This window comes from Vulpes lagopus, chromosome 9, assembly GCF_018345385.1.
Source record: "Vulpes lagopus strain Blue_001 chromosome 9, ASM1834538v1, whole genome shotgun sequence".
Lineage (NCBI taxonomy): Eukaryota > Metazoa > Chordata > Mammalia > Carnivora > Canidae > Vulpes > Vulpes lagopus.
In genome coordinates this window covers 11,267,859-11,286,164 of record NC_054832.1, presented here as the reverse complement: position 1 = coordinate 11,286,164, position 18,306 = coordinate 11,267,859, and the positions used below count along the sequence as shown (strand labels likewise).

The 18,306-nt window shown below is 41.4% G+C and overlaps 1 protein-coding gene across 19 annotated transcripts in view; it reads right to left on the bottom strand.

The window, feature by feature from the left end:
• Nucleotides 1–5,797: 5,797 nt before the first annotated feature.
• Nucleotides 5,798–18,306, bottom strand: part of CYRIB (CYFIP related Rac1 interactor B) — a 146,479-nt gene continuing 133,970 nt past the window's right edge. For all 19 annotated transcript variants that reach the window (XM_041768407.1, XM_041768423.1, XM_041768422.1 and 16 more), the window contains 5 exons: nucleotides 16,782–16,898; nucleotides 15,813–15,892; nucleotides 14,404–14,530; nucleotides 12,021–12,091; nucleotides 5,798–6,542 (listed from right to left, as the gene is read on the bottom strand). In XM_041768407.1, coding sequence (XP_041624341.1) covers nucleotides 6,479–6,542; nucleotides 12,021–12,091; nucleotides 14,404–14,530; nucleotides 15,813–15,892; nucleotides 16,782–16,898 — 459 coding nt within the window. In that variant the 3' untranslated portion in view covers nucleotides 5,798–6,478. The remainder of the gene's footprint in view (nucleotides 6,543–12,020; nucleotides 12,092–14,403; nucleotides 14,531–15,812; nucleotides 15,893–16,781; nucleotides 16,899–18,306) is intronic.

The following is an 18,306-nucleotide window of genomic DNA, read 5'->3' as shown; positions in this document are numbered from 1 at the left end:
TATGAGGTGGGACCTTAGAAATAGGGAGAATGAATGGGTCATAAAGCCACTGACAGGAAGAAGGGGGACCAGAACCCACACAAAGGAGTCTTTCCCCTACCCAAACCATTTTGTTGTCCTTCTGTGCCCCTCATCTCCTAGCCTCTTGCTGCCAAATGCTCCTGGAGAAATACTCCCTCACTGGGCCAATGGAGGTCAGAATCTCAGGGCAAAAACCCTCAACTAGTGAAAGATGCTAGTGCTTACTACACAAGACAAGGCATATTTTCCTCCTGCAAAACATGCTCCACTCACCTTCTTCCCACCCCATCCCTCCTTCCAGATGTTCAAGTCCCAAACTTGGATCATTCTTGACTCTGATTTGCTGGGGACGCCTATGGCTCTCCCTCAAAATATACAGCGTCTAGTTCCTTCTTATCACACCCACCACAATGATCTGTCGTTATTTCTTGCCTCGATTAATTAGTTTCCTCTTGCAATTCCTTAAGTGGTCTCCTTCCTTCTGTCTTGCCTCATCTCAGTCTGTTCTTGGCCAGGCAGTAGGAGTTAAACCTCACCAAATATATCACTCCTCGCTCAGAGCCCTCTGATGACTCGGAGCAAAAGCTCAAGTCTTCTGGTGGCTGCTATGGCTTTACACGATGTGATCCCATTACTCCTCCAACCCCTGGCTCCCTCTGCTCCTCAGACACTCTTCTGCTTTGAGGTGTCGGCACTTGCTCTCAACTCTGTGGGACACCTCCCTGCTAACTGCCTTCCCTCCTTCAGTCTTGGCTCCCATGTTACCTTCTTAATGAGACCTACCCTTCGTCCACCCTATTAAATTGCAAACTGTACCTCTGCCCAGCACTCCCAATCTACCTTAATTTTCCCATAGCCCTTCGTATCTTCAACTGTACTGTGTAGTGCCTGATATCAGTCTAGGAATTGATTATATCTAGACACTGGGAATACAGACAGCAGTGCTGGGAACAGACCTGGTCCTGCTTTAATGGAACTGACCATCTGGGGTGTGACACAGACACCAAACAAAAACTCCACAATCCCTTTAATTCCTGCCATGAGTGATATGCAGGAGACTGCTGACACTGGTTAGGGGAATCCAGGGCCTCCTCAGAGCTGAACATGCCCTAGGACTCCACTTTGGTCAAGCACATTGATCATTAGCATGACTTTTCCAGGTGTCACTGACAACTCTTGTGCTACTTTGGGAGATATGTCTGAAGATGGAGAAAGAAGGATAAAGAAGGGAGGCAAGAACAGCAGGAGCCAGGCCTCCTATTGCAACCTTTGACCAATGGTAGATGGTCACTGGTGGATAAATACTCCCATGGACACCCCAGGCTAGAACAGCATGTTCGGTGGTAAGTGCAGTGGAGACAAAAACAGAGTAAGTGTAGTGCGGAGTGCCTGGGAGTTTGTCATTTTCAACAGCACACGGGCAAGGTAGGCTTCCCTGGAAGGTAACATCTGCACAAAGACGGAGGGCATGACCCATTCACAATCCCAGTAGGGGGACCTGCCACCACTAAGGACTTGGGACAGTAGAGTGACCACCTGTACTCAAGGAACAGCAAGCTTAGTATGGCCAGGGTTGATGGATGCAGAATAGACGCATGATACTTGCACACATGCATGATGTGTGTACAAGGCTCATCCTCATACCATCCCTTACAATAGTCTAGAAACAACCAGAGTCCATCAAATAGGGGAATGGTTAAATTATGGTACATCCATATAATGGAATACTACAAAGCATTTAAAAAAGAACGAATACACTCTTTATATAATAATATGGAACAATTTCCAATTCATATTGAGTGAATAAAGCAACCTCTGGAATAGTGTATATAAGAAGTTGCATTTGGGCAAAAGGATGGAGAATAAATATGAATGACATAAAATCTGAACCCAAGTCTATCGCACTTACAAAAGCCATACTTTTCTCTTACAACCACACATTATTGAGGAATTTCTCAAAAGATTCTTGTAAGCTCCTGGTGTTTTGTGTCAACACAATATTCAGACCACACAGTGGAGAATATACACCAACATTTGCTTTTACTGTGGCTTCTTCTATCTGAATGTCCTCTCTAAACACCTAGAACATGCTGCCCTCCTCCATTCAGGCCCTACCCAGCCTCCATCATTACAGACCTCAGACACAACCTATGTGGGCTCTGGAGAGGTACTTACTAAATGTTCACTGACATAAAGGTGTGCTTCTGAACACAGACTGAAGCAATGTATCACTACCCTGGAGCTTGATGTTTAAACTAATTGTGTTGCTAATTTTCATTTCAAATAGGCAATTAACCACACATCCATTTAGAAACCTGAAACTACCACACAGTGCTTATTAGTTATAGGATCTTTAAAGGGTTCATTAAAATTGAGCAGCTTTGCCTAGCAGCCTTACTAACGGAGGTAAGTAGAACTGGTACTGTTGACTATCTAGAATAAATGGAAAATGATACATGTTAATGGACAGGACACTTGGAATAGGCTGCGTTATTGTTTTTAATAGTTAAAATGTCATGATGGACATAGTGAGACTGGCAGTGAGCACGTCTGATATGTACAGAACATTAGGGGGATTATCTAGCATAATCCTCAGGGCCACTGTGGAGGGGTAGGTGTCTCAGGTATTACACATTTTGTAAATGAGGACATGGACTCACCCAAGGTCACACAGAGTTAAACTCCAGCCCAGCAACTCTAAAGTCTTTGTGTTTTAACTGTTCACATTCCTACTGCCTTTTGCACCGTACACACAAGACATGTAGTATATGATGTGGAATCAAACATTAGAATTTTAATTCTCTCATTTTATCAATGAGACAGTTTCAAACAAGTGATATGGCTTGGGTTTCCTGATTCTTAATGCACAGATCTTTCTGTGCTATCTTCTGTGATCACACTGTACTCACAGAGTTTGAAGCATGCTCTGTAAGGGATTATTTTTTAAAAAAGATTTATTTATTTATTCATGAGAGACAGAGAGAGAGAGGGAGAGGCAGAGACACAGGCAGAGGGAGAAGCAGGCTCCATGCAGGGAGCCCAACGTGGGACTTGATCCCGGGTCTCCAGGATCATGCTCTGGGCTGAAGGCAGGCGCTAAACAGCTGAGCTACCCGGGCTGCCCTGTAAGGGATTATTTTATGTAAGAATTTATGGAATGGAGTTTACTGCAATCTCAAATGGAACCGGAATGGCATTTTTAACTTAAAAAGACCTAGATTTGAGCACGAATGCTAATTATGATAAGTCTTAAAATATTTGGAGCAATCTGAAAATAGTTCAGTGTTTTTTAATCCCAATCTGTAAGGGGGAAAATAGCTGATTTAAATGTTCTACTCGTCCCCATTGAAGGCTGTAGATATGGGGCAGCGGCCAACAGAGGCATGAGGCAATGGGTACTTCATATTTTAAGGAAAGAGGCACAAACACTGGCCTGCAATAACAGAAACTTTGTTTTAGAGGGGTAGAGGGGTTAGAGGCAGCCGGTTTCAAGTGACGTCACAATTTACCTATGGAGAGCAGGGTCCCACCTCCCTCAAGTACACAAGACAGACCCTAACTCACCCTGGCTCCCTTTCTTGATGAGCCCATGGCCAGTACCATAATCCTTCACTCTAGGATGGATGTTATGAGTAAGAGATCAGACTTGGTAGGTGGGAAGTTGTTTTGTTCTCTTTGGCCATCTGAATGGCAAATATTTGACCTGAAATTAAATCCATGGCAGCAGGCAAGGATGGCTCCTTTTATCGCACTGTAGCACCTCACTTCTATCACACCCAGTTCTGGAATAAACCTGCTCTAGCGGTTTATTCCAGCAGTAACTAGTGGAGGGGTCAGCAAACTGTCTGCAAAGGGCCAGATAGTAAATATTTTAGCCTCTGAGGACCATATGGGTTCTGTCACAAGAATTCCCTTCTGTTGAGTGCAAAAGTAGCCAAAAATAATATGTAAACAAATGAGTAAGGCTGTGTTCCAATAAAATTTTATTTATGGACACTGGAATTGGAATTTCATATACTTTACACATGCCATGAAATATCCTTTTGATTTTTCTCAACCTTTTAAAAACGTAAAAACTATTCTTAGTTCACAGGCTGTGCAAAAAATAGGTGCTGGGCAGCTTGACATGCAAACCAGTTTGCTAGCCCTCCTTATACAGTTAGAAATTTTTCTTCTTCTCCAATATACAGAGCCTTAACTGTGCTGACAGAAAAGGCCTTAGCAGTATTGTTTTCTCTCTTCCGGTGGCCTCATTATTTTTTACTTGTATTCATTCACTCCATTCGAGCATTCACTTGGCCCTACTCAGATCTGGGTACTGTACAAGATCCTTGGGTCACTGAGGGAAAATCAGATGTGGCTCTTCTCAGAGTTCTCACAGGGTCAGAAAAGGTACCCACAGGTGCAGTCAAGTATCACAGGTGTTTGATGAGGCACCTGTATTAGATTCCCAGGGCTGGCAGATTACTACAAGCCAGGTGGTTTAAGACAACAGGAATGTGTCCTCTCAATAGTTGGTCCTAGAGACCAGAAGTCTGAAATCAAGGTTGTGGCAGGGCTGGTTCCTTCTGGAGATTCCCTACTTGTGGAGGGAGAACCTGTCCCATGATGCTCTCCCAGCTTCGGGTGACTGCCAGCCATCCTTGGTTCTGTGGCTTGCTGACGCGCTGCTCCAATCTACCTTCATCTGCACATGGCCTTTTGCTGTGTCTGTTTCCCCTTTTCTCCTATAAGGATCTGTCATTGGATTTAGGGCCTACTCTAATTCACGATGGTCTCATCTCCAGATCCTTAGTTTTATCTGCAAATACCCTTTTTCCAAATAAATCTGTATTTTCAGGTTCCAGGTAGACAAATCTTTTAAGGGGCCATTACTTAATTCATTACAATATGCTTTGAAGGTTAATGTTATCCTGAAGGCTTCATGAAGGTCTCAAAAAGTGAGAGCGACCTGCTCATCTGATGGACATGAGAGAGGAAAGGGAGGGCAGGCTCAGGGACCAGAGACGATCTAAACTGCAGGCCGCTGAGCCTGCCTGAAGAAGCACAGGGTATGCATGGGAGAGCATGAGACGAAGGCCACGCAGGTCAGCAGGAAATCCAAGGTGGCGGTGTGGGCATCATGATCCTGGCACTAGCACACCAGAAGGATTTGGTGGAAACCTCTGAGACTCTCTTCCACTTCAAATGCACTAGAGCTCGGACACTAAGATACTCATCACATCACCAGCACAGCCGGACTAAACAACCTTTAAGCTGCTTCTCCCAAAAAAAAAAAAAAAAAAAAAAAAAAAAAAGCTGCTTCTCCCAATCAGGACATTTAGATGTTGCAACAAGGTTTTATGATCTTCAAATAATGAACACGCTAGTTTTTCACCACTAGTGTCAAGGCCTTTGGTTTCGAGCCTCGCTTACATGTCATCCCCTCCCGTGCTGAGGGTTGCTCTTCCTGCCACCCTCTTTGTTTCCTGTGACTACCCTCTCACTCCTGGGAACTGTGAGTCAGGCAAGTAGAGTTTTCCTCCTATTACTACAACCACGCAAGAGTAAATCAAGAGTAAAAGGCAAGTTAATGAAAAAATCACTGGTCTTACTGCATTTAGCAAGATTTTAAAAGCAATTAAAACTATCTACACAGACAATAATGAAGAAAAATACTATTAAAAAGAACCAGCTTTTCTCTACAGGAATGGGAATTATGTATTTATGCATTCCAGTAAAACAACATGGGGAAGGCATTAGAAGCCTCAAAACACACCAGTAAACCAAGCCACACTTAGAAAAATGAAAGCTGATTTTTATTTTATCATCAACAGCCATTCTTTAAACATGAACATGCATACGTAATATTCTACGCACACATCACAGTTTTTAACGTTAGTTAATAAAGGTTAAACACACAACATACATCCTTACAAAAAAAGTCAAATGCAAACTTAAAACTTTAAAACAAAAGTCTTACTAATTTAAAAAAAGTTTGTGTTGGGTACCATTTGTACAACACAGTTAATTTAAACATTTTCATTTTGGCTGCACATGAAAAAAGCGGCAGTAGAAAATAAAGTCATTGAGGGTTTTTAAATAGCAGAATAGGCAGTTTTGCCATGCAGGAGAAGCAATATTAAATATTAGTTTTCAAAAAAAATCCACATTTAAAAATATTTAGTTCAAGTCACAGAATTTTTCTCAGTAGAGACCCCAATGCAATGCATAATTAGCTGCCTTAGATGGCCCGTTTGAAGGGACAATATCCCTCCAGAGTATAACTTTACTGATTTTGGCACAGAAAAGAAGTCTTAAGAACGAGAACATGATTAAAAAAGAGGGAAGAGGAACAGAGGAAAGAAATAAAAAGCAAGAGTACATGAGATAGTAATTGCAATCACTAAAAACTGTGCATTCCCAGTCACTGCAGAATACTGTCTTCCGTCCACAGAAGGTGCGCACTCCACGACGGTTACTGCAGCATGGATTTGATTTGCTTGGAGGTAGTCTCATCATTCAAATGTTTTGTTGTGTACCTAAAAGTAAAAAAACAAAAACAAAAACAAAACCAACACAGCAATTTTAGGGTATTTTTAAAAAGCCATTTTCTGCACTGGGTTCGAGAATTATTACAAGGTGGGCAAATAGGCACATTTTCTCTCAGAGTTGTGCGCCTTTGGTTTCCAGCTTTGGCTATGGTCAGGTTCTGCCTGCCTTAGCCTCCTGACCAGCTATTAAACAGAAGATCCAGGAGCTGTGGAACTGAGTCACAGCTACCTTGATGAAATGATCTGACTAAATCCTAAAGGAAACACTTGGCTGCACCTGCTCACTCGGAGGAAAGCAGCACTTACTCCATCCCGGGACTGACAAATTACAGCCGGGGCCAATCTAACCCAACAGCTGTTTCTGTATGGCTTGTGAGCGAAGTACATTTTTATCATTTTAAATGAATGGGGGAAAAAAAGCAAAAGAATATCTCATGTTAACATGGAAATTAATCGAATTCAAATTTCAGTGTTTTTATGAACACAGCCATACAGATTCACCGAAGTACTACCTATGGTCACCTTCTTGCTACAGCAGCAGAGTAGCTACGATAGAAACCATGTGGCCCCAAACCCTAAAATGTCTGTTTACTCTCTAGCCCTTTACAAAGAAGCAGGCTGACCTGTGTTCTAGTCCCAAACTGTCACATCCCAAAGTGCCTTGTTTCCAGGTAGGTGTGTTGTGCTAGAAGCATGTAAACACGGGAATTGTGATGAGTCATCAGGTTTATAAGACAATTCATCACATAGCCCAAGGTCAGTGAGCAAGCCTGCTATGTGTCTGGCGCTGCTCCCAGAGCTTACCACCTGGTGAAGCAGGAAGACGGTATTACATTCATACTAGAGACAAAGGAGGAAAGTACTAGAAAGGCCCTTAAAGACTGGAAAAGCGCAGCTCATGAGGACACCGCAGGCCACAGCAAGGGGTTGGGAGGTTATTTTAAGCGCAATGAAAGCCAATGGAGGATACTAGGTAGGGCAGTGATTTCATTTAGGTTCTGGAAGGCCTGCTCTTCTGTTGAAGAACCACAGGGAGCAGAGGAACAGCACAGGGACTAAACAGGGGGCTGTTCCAGGGTCCAGTGAGAGATGATCAAGGCCTGGACCAGATAAGCAGCAATGGAGACAGGTTCTCAGTGCTTGAATACAGGACAATTCAGATGGAACCTAATGCTGGATCAGTTAATTTGGCTTATAAGAATTTCATATATAATCTTTAAGGAATATATCATCTCAAGCAAGGACACACAGATAGTCTTTGGGTCTTTAAGAAATTTAAACCCAATTCTTGTCAGTTTCATCTCAAATCAATTTAAAAATTGAAGAAAGGACCTGAAAACTCAAATCCTTGGAGAGGTAAAGACACAGACATGTACTTAATTAAATACCTGATATATTCTCAACAGTTTTACTTAGAAGCCACTTCCAAATTGTTTACATATTACTGAAGAGACACCAGAGTGCCTGGCATGTGATAGGTGCTCAATTAGTATTTGCAGAAGGAAGATAAGAAAGTAAGCAGCCAGGCTGAAAAAACTATCCATAAAGGAATATTTACATTAAGTGGCAGGTGATATAGCCAAGACTAAAGCCTTCTGTTTTATTTTCCAAGTGCAAAGAAAGTATATATAGCTGCACACGATTCTACCAATGTCAGGAAATAAAAATGTTTAACATTCCTCTCTTCATTTATTTTTTTCTCCCTTCCTTTATGCTCCTGGATAGGGGAGAGGGCCACACAACTGGCACACCAACACTTCTACGTAGAGTGGTTTTAAGTATCAGTACTCAGCAATGTTCGGTGACATTCCAGGAGTTTTAAGTGCTTTCCTCTCCACCAAACACAAGTTCTTGCTGCTTCTGCAGGACGTGATCATGCATTTCCAGCAGTTCTCACATGCTTCCCCCTGAATGGGGCCAACTGGGAGGCAGGCTTGTCACATCACCACATTCTTTTTTTTTTTTTTTTTTAAAGATTTTATTCATTTATGAGAGGCACACAGAGAAGCAGAGACACAGGTAGAGGGAGAAGCAGGCTCCATGTGGGGAGCCTGATGCGGAACTTAATCCCGGGACCCCAGGATCACACCCTGGGCCGAAGGCAGGCTCCAAACTGCTGAGCCACCCAGGCATCCCACGTCACCACATTCTTATCAAGAAATGGGCTCCTTGGTGGCTCAGTCGGTTAAGCATCCGACTCCTGATTTCAGGTCAAGTCATGATCTTACAGTTTTGGGTTCGAGCCCTCTGTCAGGCTCTGCACTAGGAGTGGAGCCTGCTTGGGATTCTCCCTCTCCCTCTGCCCCCTTCCGATAAAGAAACAAAGGGAAGAAGGAAAAGGAAGGGAGGTAGGAAGAGAAGAGAAGCGGGGGGGGGGGGGGGGGGGGGGGGCAAGCAGGCCAGAACACCTAATGTGTGAAAATCATATTCAGATACGTATGGTATTATCTTACTTCGTATATAACAACAAAGTTCCTCACTGAGTGCATGACTTTTCTACTCAAGAAAAGTAACCTTTACTCTGAAATTTAGTAAAGCAAGCTGTTATCTAGCACAGAACCTTAACTCTCCACTCTGGCTTGCTCTCATATAATCGAGGCACTTGGTTCTATTTCTCCAACTGTAAAATGTAGGCATGACTTGCTGCTTTTCTATGATCACATACTGTAAGTTGGAGGCCCTTGTAATAACTACAGAGAATTCAAAAAAACAGCATATACATGTGTGCGCAATTAAAATTTTTTCATTATTAACCGTTGGCTCGGAGGAAAATGACGTAGTGAGCACCTCTGGTAAAAAGCAGCTACTCAGAAAGTAATTCCACAAAAGCGTCTTCCATTTTGTGGAGGTGTAAATAGCAATTAACATTTGCACAGCACTTTTGGGATTATAAGATGTTTTTCAAATAGTATCTCCTTTGCTCTGAGTGAAGCATACTAGGGGCTAGGGTGGGTGTTTACATATAGAATGAGGTGCCCGAGCCCCGGCCCAGACCTGAGAGAGAGAAAGACTCTCTGGGGATGGGGACCCGGGAATCTGCATTTTTGCTTCCTTCTCAGTTACTCCAAACCACTGCCGGGTTCAATCACAAAGGAAACCTAAGGCTTAATGGTACAGCATCAAGCATATGGGATTTTAAGAATGAAATTCTGAATGTGAAAACAGATGCCAACATTTATTTGCTATGTGATCTATGAGTCTCTCAAGAGCTCACAGTAACTTTTTGGATGATGGAAACATCCCCAGCACCTCATATCCATCACCTACTTCTCAGAGCTGTGGTGCGGATTAAGTAAAGTCATACATATGAAACTGCATACAAACGCACAGTGATATAAAAATTTTACTAATTGTAACCACTACTATAAAGCATCAAGTATACTGATGAACCTTATAAACTTCCCAGGTGAAAAAATAAGAACCAGACACAACACGTTCACTATGTATAAAAACAGCTCAAGGGTTATCTCTGCAACAAAACCTTCATCTTCTACTTTTCATTAGACATGTGAAAAGAAAACTGAAAAGAGGTGACTCTTGCCTCAATGGTGCTTTTCTTCCCCTGTTCCTCAAACACAGACCGGTGTGTGCGAGCCTTCAATCCCACCTCTCACTTAGAGCCACTGCCTGGTGCTACCCTAGTTCTAGAGTAGAAAGACCTCACTACCTTTAAATTCTGAAAAACAAAAGCAAATTCTGAGCTTTTACTGTGCAGAGTACTGTCTCTTCATGGTAAAGGAAATAACAGTAGGCCCTCCTGGACATCAATTCCTTCTTCCTTTTCAAAGCAGGTTTCATGTCAGTGGCTGGCTTTGCAGAATCTACCCAGAAAGAAGGGTCTTGGGAGAAAAACTAGGCTGACTGGGATGGGACCCAGGGAATCTCTGTATTTCTGTGCTCATGCAATTTTGTGTTTAAACACAAAATTATCAAGCAATGAACAAATTGTCTTTTATGTTAGGGAAATTATACTATAAATTAAATCTCTGTAATCAAGATGTTAGGATACGCTAAGATTTACATTTAAAAATATTCCAGCACTCAAGAGACGCCTGGCTAGCTCAGTGAGCAGAGCAGGAGACTCTTGATCTTGGGAGTTGTATGTTCAAGCCCCACATTGGGCCTAGAGTTAAGAAAAGAAAAGAAAAGGAAAGAAAGGTAGAAAGAAAGGTAGAAAGAAAGAAAGGTAGAAAGAAAGAAAGGTAGAAAGAAAGAAAGAAAGAAAGAAAGAAAGAAAGAGAAAGAAAGAAAGAAAGAGAAAGAAAGAAAGAAAGAAAGAAAGAAAGAAAGAGAAAGAAAGAAAGAAAGAAAGAAAGAAAGAAAGAAAGAAAGAGAAAGAAAGAAAGAAAGAAAGAAAGAAAGAAAGAGAAAGAAAGAAAGAAAGAAAGAAAGAAAGAAAGAAAGAAAGAAAGAAAGAAAGAAAGAAAAAGAATCCTGTCTTAAAAAAAAAAAAAAGCCAGCATTTGTAGGAGCTACAGTAACTACATTAAGTCAATCTAAGCTGAGAAAAGACAGCAAGTAACAGCTTTTATTTTCATTTTAAGAAATATACAAAAGTAATAAAGGTATCTGTGAAACTAGGAATGTAATTACACTATATTAAGGGAAAAGAACTAGTCGTAGAAGAGTTTGTATGGTACTGTATTTTGTAAAAAGTATCACAGATCTGTGACTATCTACAAGTGTAAAGAAAAAGCTGTACAAGACTATATACCAAAGGGTTAGTAGAGGTTTATTTCAAAATAGTGAGATTTTGTGATTTCCTTATTTTGCTTTAAATTTTCCTGTGTTTGCTGAATTTTATTTGCAATTAGCAGGTTATACATTCATTAAAAAATTTAAAAACAGGGCACCTAGGTGGCTCAGCTGGTTAAGCTGCCTTTGGCTCAGTTCATGATCTCAGGGTTTTGGGATTGAGTCCCCCATCAGGCTCCCTGTTCAGTGGGGAGCCTACTTCTCCCTCTCCCCTGATGCTCTCTCACTCTCTCAAAGAAATAAAATTTTTTAAAAAATTAAAAAACAAACATCCCCGGACTCCTGGGTTGCTCAGCGGTTGAGCGTCTGCCTTTGGCTCAGGGCGTGGTACTGGGATTGAGTCCCGCATCGGGCTCCCCGCGTGGAGCCTGCTTCTCCCTCTGCCTGTGTCTTTGCCTCTCTGTCTCTCATGAATAAATAAATAAAATCTTTAAAAAATAATAAACACCCCAAGACAATCAAAAAAATGAAAGCCAAAATCTTTGGCAAAGAAATGAAACTGCTTTTTTCATCTGAGTCGCCCCTCCCATACTCTCTGTATTGTAGAAATACTGTAACCAATATTTGAAAGCAGGATTACCAATAATGCAAAATGAGATCTTCACATTTCTAACATGAACATACATACTCATATTCTTTGTAATATTTGCATTTTGGAGCATTTTCTTACATATATTTTTTCTATACATATGCACACGTACATATACATACCTGAGAGCATTGAGAAGACCTTCTACACTATTGGGAGGTTGGTCCTTAAGAACTTTGATACAACCTTTCATCTAAGAAGAAAAGGAAATAGAAAAGGTAAAAATGTTTGTTTTCTTATATAACATTCATTATCTCAAAACAGTAGTACTTAAATTAGTACCACAACATTCTAGAAATATTAAAATCATTATTCTTAGAAGAAGGGAAACAACCTACCCAAATGTTATTTTCAGTTTATCAAACAAAACTTTTTAAGAACCGAACCAGTCAAACAGAAGCACCATGCACACTAATGAGAAAACTAAGGGTTGCTAAGGGAAGACTTCCCAGAAAAGGTGTGGAGCAGTTTATGGAAGGACTGAATGGACACGCTGCCAAGGAACAGAGGAGCCTTTCCAAGTAGACAAACATCTTGATCAAAATAAAGTTTTTCACACGCTGAGGACAGAATCTTGCAGGACTAAAATGACTAGCACAGGAAAGTTTACAGAGGGCCTCACATGCCAGGAAGACTCAACTGTAACTAATGAGGCAGGGGCTGTTACGGGCTATAAAAAGGAAACAACTCAGTGAAGATGGTATGTAAGGACTATGAGGACTATGAAAACAGAGCATAGCAGAACTGAGGACTATGAAAACAGCACAGCAGAACCAGCACAGGCTTGAGAGTGCCTGGGTGGCTCAATCAGTTGAGTGTCCTCCTCTTGATTTCAGCTCAGGTCATGGTCTTGGGATCCTGGGATGGAGTTCCACATTGGGCTCCACGCTCAGTGTGGCGTCTGCTTGGGAATTCTCTCTCCATCTACCCCTCACCTCACTCTTACGCAGGTACTTTCACTAATTAACTAAATAAAATCTAAAAAACAAAACAAAACAAAACAAAACAAAACAAAAACACCTCAAAGAAAGAACACACGGGCTTTGGAAGCCATGGAGATGTGGGTTCAAAATCCTATTCTAACATTCTAGCAATTATACTTGTAATTTCCTTAAGTGTTAGATTTTCTGTTAGTATGGAGGAGATAACATCTACATCCTCAGAGTATTTTCAAAGGAAGTGGGGAAACAAGAATAAAATTCCTGACACATAGTAATCACTCAATAAATGTTCACTCATTTCTTTTCACAGAGGATGGACATGAATAAAGAAAGGTAGGGAGGCTGGCTAGCAATCAGGAATCTAGACACGAAATGCCAAGAACCTGAACTAACTCTATCAAGGAAACCGGGGGCGGGGGGGGGGGGGCACCTGGGTGGTTCAGTGGGTTAACTGTCTGCCTACAGCTCAGGTTGTGATCTCAGGGTGCTGGGATTGAGTCCCTCTTTAAGCAGGGAATCTGCTTCTCCCTCAACCTCTGTTGATGTCTCTCTCTCTCTCTCTCTCTCTCAAATAAGTAAATACAATCTTAAAAAAAAAAAAAAGGAAACTGGAAGACAGTCTTCACCAAATACTGGTTTGCTGAACTAGATGTGACAGGGTGAGGAGAGAAATTACAAAACAGGGAAATCAGGAAACTGCTTTATTCCTAATATAAACTTCTGTAGAGATAAGCAAAACAGAAGCCCAGACTAGGGCCACAAGTTATTATGATTGGGAGGGAGGAGAAAATCTATATTATATTGTCTTTCTTTCATTGGACTACCTTTACTTTTTTTTTTTGAAAGATTTTATTTATTTGGGACACCTGGGTGGCTCCGTGGTTGAGCATCTGCCTTCAGCTCAGGTTGTGATCCTGGGGTCCTGGGGTCCTGGGAATGAGTCCCACATCAGGCTCCCTACATGGAGCCTGCTTCTCCCTCTGCCAGTGTCTCTCATGAATAAAATCGTACAAAAAAAAGAAGATTTTATTTATTTGAAAGAGAGACTGAGAGATCACAGAGTGAGAAGGAGAAGCAGACTCCCTGCCTGAGCAGGGAGCCCAACATGAGGTTGGATCCCAGAACCCTGAGATCATGACCTGAGCTGAAGGCAGACGCTTAACTGACTAAGCCACCCAGGTGCCCCCTCTACTGACTTTCTATTCTATATACATCTGGAAATAAATCTTTTGTTTGAAATGGCCTTTGGTCAAAGAATGAAAGGAAATTTCTTATGTCTGATTTTTTAAATTTATATTGCAAAATAGGCAGAAGGACTGCTGAGGAGTACGAGGGACACAGAGGCATGTTAAAAGACTCCAGCTGTCCTTCAGTCACTCTACTCCACCCATATATGACTGTAAAAAGTCCAACATAAGAGGCAACAGAAACCCACCATTATCAGAAACTATAATACTGAGAGGTCTGTGACAGAGTACAACCTGCAGCTCTTATAAATAAAATTAACGCTTATGATTTTCACTTATGGGAGTGGTTTGGAATTAAATAAAGCAATATAACTTACATCAATCTTTGATGTTTTGGCAAATGCTCCCACTGGATGTACATGGTCATAGAGTATTATGACACCCACCATTACCCTCAAGCAGAATGACACCGTCTCTTCATTTGTAAATCTGCTTCTGTATTCCCTGGAGGGTAGAAAATATGTGGATGGATGAGGCATATCTTAATGAGCTGATTCACCTTTCAGCTGGTGCTGAAAGATGTATCCTGTTGATCTCTAAAGGGAATACAAGCATTATAACCTCTCCCCCCTTCCTCCACAGTGAGATTCCTAGACAACTGAGGTAGGTGGAGCAGATATGATACATATTCTGATCTCTGCATCCTCCTTAGTTTACCGTAACTCCTTCTGCCTGGCAGAGATGAGGCAAATCAGAGAAATCAAAGTAGCCCCAAAGTAGTTTCAGCACAGGTGCTTTGTAAAGGCTGTTCCCACCAATATGATGGGAAAAGCCACTAGCTTAATGGAGCAATAGGTTTGCTATTTAGAAGCTAACTTAATATAAGCATTTACATTATTGTATTTGGATTCTAATTTTACTAAAATTCACTCATATTCTTCTCTCATTTGGAAAAAGGGATAGAACTTTTGTCTATATATAAGGCAGTGTGACATAGCAGAAAGCACCTAGAACCAGGATGGAGCCATTCAGGCACATGTGTGGCCAATCGGCCACTTTTCATAAAAAAGCCCCTTGACTTCCCAGGACCTCACTCCTCTACTGGAAACAATAATGAAGAGCTGCCCTCCTACTTCATAAGGTTTTCCAGTAAGATGATGTGTATAATAGTGCTTTGGAAAATGAAAAGCTCCACAAAAACAAGTTACCTAATAAAACCATATGCTATTTAGGAATCCAGGAGGAATTCTTTCTGCCTGCTGATAAGAAAATCCAGCCAGACACCACTGTGGCATATATGACAAATGCGTTGAAAGTGAAGGGAAACCCAGAAGAGAATTCAGATTAGTGTCGACCAAAAAATAAATATATAAATAAAATTAAGACTGTAAACTAACACTGAGAGAAAGGGACAAACAGAAGAGTAACTCTGTAGCCCTCTAGCAAAAAGACAAGGTGAGGTTCTTCACTGAAAAGGAGAGAAAATGCTGATGAGAAGCGTAATCAAAACAGCAAAGCTCTTCCCTATCTCCAATAAAAGCATCACAAAATTCCCCATTTAAAGCATCTAGTAAGTTTGTCTGACTGGTCTTAGGTACCTGAAAACCCACTGTACTTTCTACTTAACCAGAAGTTACATTAGCTTCAAATTATCTTCATATTGTTCATATATAAGCAATGGATACTTCAGATATATTTAATTTCTGCCTTCCAAATAAGACATATTCATATCTAAACAACTGTTTCCATAGGATTGTTAAAGTGAAAAAGATCAGCTAATACTCACGGTGTTTCGAGCATGACTCTGCATACACTAGCCATGGTGCTTAGACAATCTGTGGTATTTTCTATTGGTAAATTTTTATTCTGTAAAAGTATGTGGAGAAAAAAGTGAAAGTAATAGTTACTACTTTAGTATTATTTAAAACCTAGTATAAGGTGAAAAACTGACAACTTTAAAATTTGGTTCCTACTCCTAATTTTGTAAAAAATGTACTAGGTACATTCTAGGTACTGTTCTCAGCTCTCCGAATATGGCTATGAGCAAGAGAACCAAGACCCTGCTCTCCTGAGAGTCACTTACCTTCCAGCTGAGTGGAAACAACCATTACATGCAGACAGGGCCTCACGGGCCATGAACTATGGGGATTTTATTCCTTATACTGGGAAGTCACCAGAAACATTTTAAACAGAGGAAGAAGGGCCTGTGGTTTTTACTTGGCTGCTCTTTGGAGAAAGGACTATAGTGGGGCAAGAGCAGAAGAAATAAGTCCAGCAGGAAAATGAATACTGTCATCCAGGTGAGAGGACAGTGGGCCAATCCAGGGAGGCAGAGCAAAGAGAGAGGCTAAGTTTTCAGATTCAGGGTATATTTTGGAGGGAGAATCAATAACACTGACAGAGGAGATGTAAGAAGTGAAATAAAGAAAGGAATTCAGGATGATAACCCCTAAGTTAGCTTGCTTTTGCAGGGGTACTATTAATTAAGTAGGAAAAGACTGAAGAAAGGGCAAGGTTGGGAGAAAACACCAAGACTTTGGTTTGGCCATAGTAACACTGAAGTGTTGACTATGCATCCACAGGGAAGCTGGATAGGCAGGTAGATGTGTACATGTGGGCCTTGGGGAAGGGACAGGAGTCCACCCACACGCGCACAGGGATGGCAATGCCACAGGGCCTGCAGAGGTCACCAAGGATGCAGACAGGAAGAAGAATCACAACATGAAGACTAGCTAGCTGTCCAGGCAACACTTACCTCTGATACAAATTTTGTCGTGGCATCACTTAAGGTTTTCAGCATTGGGGTTGCCTCAGCATAAAACAAAGACATTCGATTTGCCAATTCATTATTTACTTCATTTTCTCCTTCTGCCTGTGTGGAAAAGAAGAGCATGTAATATCAGTTCATAAATTGTTAAATATGATAACATTTATAAAAGAATCTAGGCAGAGTGCTTCTTTTGCTAATGCTTGTAAAATTACTCTAACAAATGCTCTTAAATTCTATTTTAGACCTTCTTGTGCAAATACTTAAATATTCTTTAAAAACGGGTTAAAAGGGGATCCCTGGGTGGCGCAGCGGTTTGGCGCCTGCCTTTGGCCCAGGGCACAATCCTGGAGACCCGGGATCGAATCCCACATCAGGCTCCCGGTGCATGGAGCCTGCTTCTTCCTCCGCCTGTGTCTCTGCCTCTCTCTCTCTCTCTCTGTGACTATCATAAATAAATAAATTTTTAAAAAAATTTTTTTTAAAAATAAAAAAATAAAAATGGGTTAAAAATGATATTAAGCAATTTTTCAGAAAGATGAACTTCCTTTGAAATACTATAAATGATATTAAGCAACTGAGTAAAACCTGGATGGCCTGCCTACTGTAACAAGGCTATGGAAGACAGGGAGATAAGGACACTGCCCTGGCTGCCTTTTCAAGACCATGCAGGGACCCACAATAACATACTAAAATGTGATGACCAAAAAAGGAGGTGAGAGGGAAGACTATCAGACTGGAAGAAACTAAAGTGGACTCAGAAGACCCTGCGTTTGCAGGTGATGATGGGCAGGTAACCACAGCATTCCAACCATTTCCAGGGGCTTAGAGTGTAACCCAGTGTGTTCAGTGTCATAAGGGGCACGGGCCAGGGAACAATAAGGCTGGGAAGGAAGGCTGGGGTCAGGCTACAAGTGTCTTAGCTTCCAGCTTAAGTTCATATTTTTCCTCTGCACATAACAGGGGGCCCCTGAACATGTTAGAAGAAAGGAACAACAATTAAGCCAATTTTCTAAAGCAAGTTGACTGATGGTGGTAGGCAGAGTGTGCCTAAGAAAAAAGAAAGAGATCATAGGTCAAAAAATGAATTCTGCTACAGAATGCCTGCCAGAGAGTGAATGAGGCTCTCAACTGGGACGGAAGAACTAAGATGGAAAGGGGTGAGTGAGGAAGAGAAAATATTTCACCTGACAACAGTTGGATGTACCTATAATTACTGAGGGCAAAAGACAGGGCAGTGGTGATTTAACAGTCTTTGGCCTTGAGGAGTAGCAGGATGGCTATAGCAGAGGACTGATTGGGTGTTACGTGTTTTGTTTTGATTTGATCTCATATGATTTTACACGGTGGCTATGGAAAAGACATGGTAAGTTCAGCCTCACTGCAGGAACTGGTCTATGCAAAGCCAAACTGATGTAAAATAACAGATGCTTCATGAAGAGAGATCCTTCTCCCTACCAAGCTCTGTCTTATAGCAGCCACTTCAGAAATATGGATTCAATGAAGAAAGGGG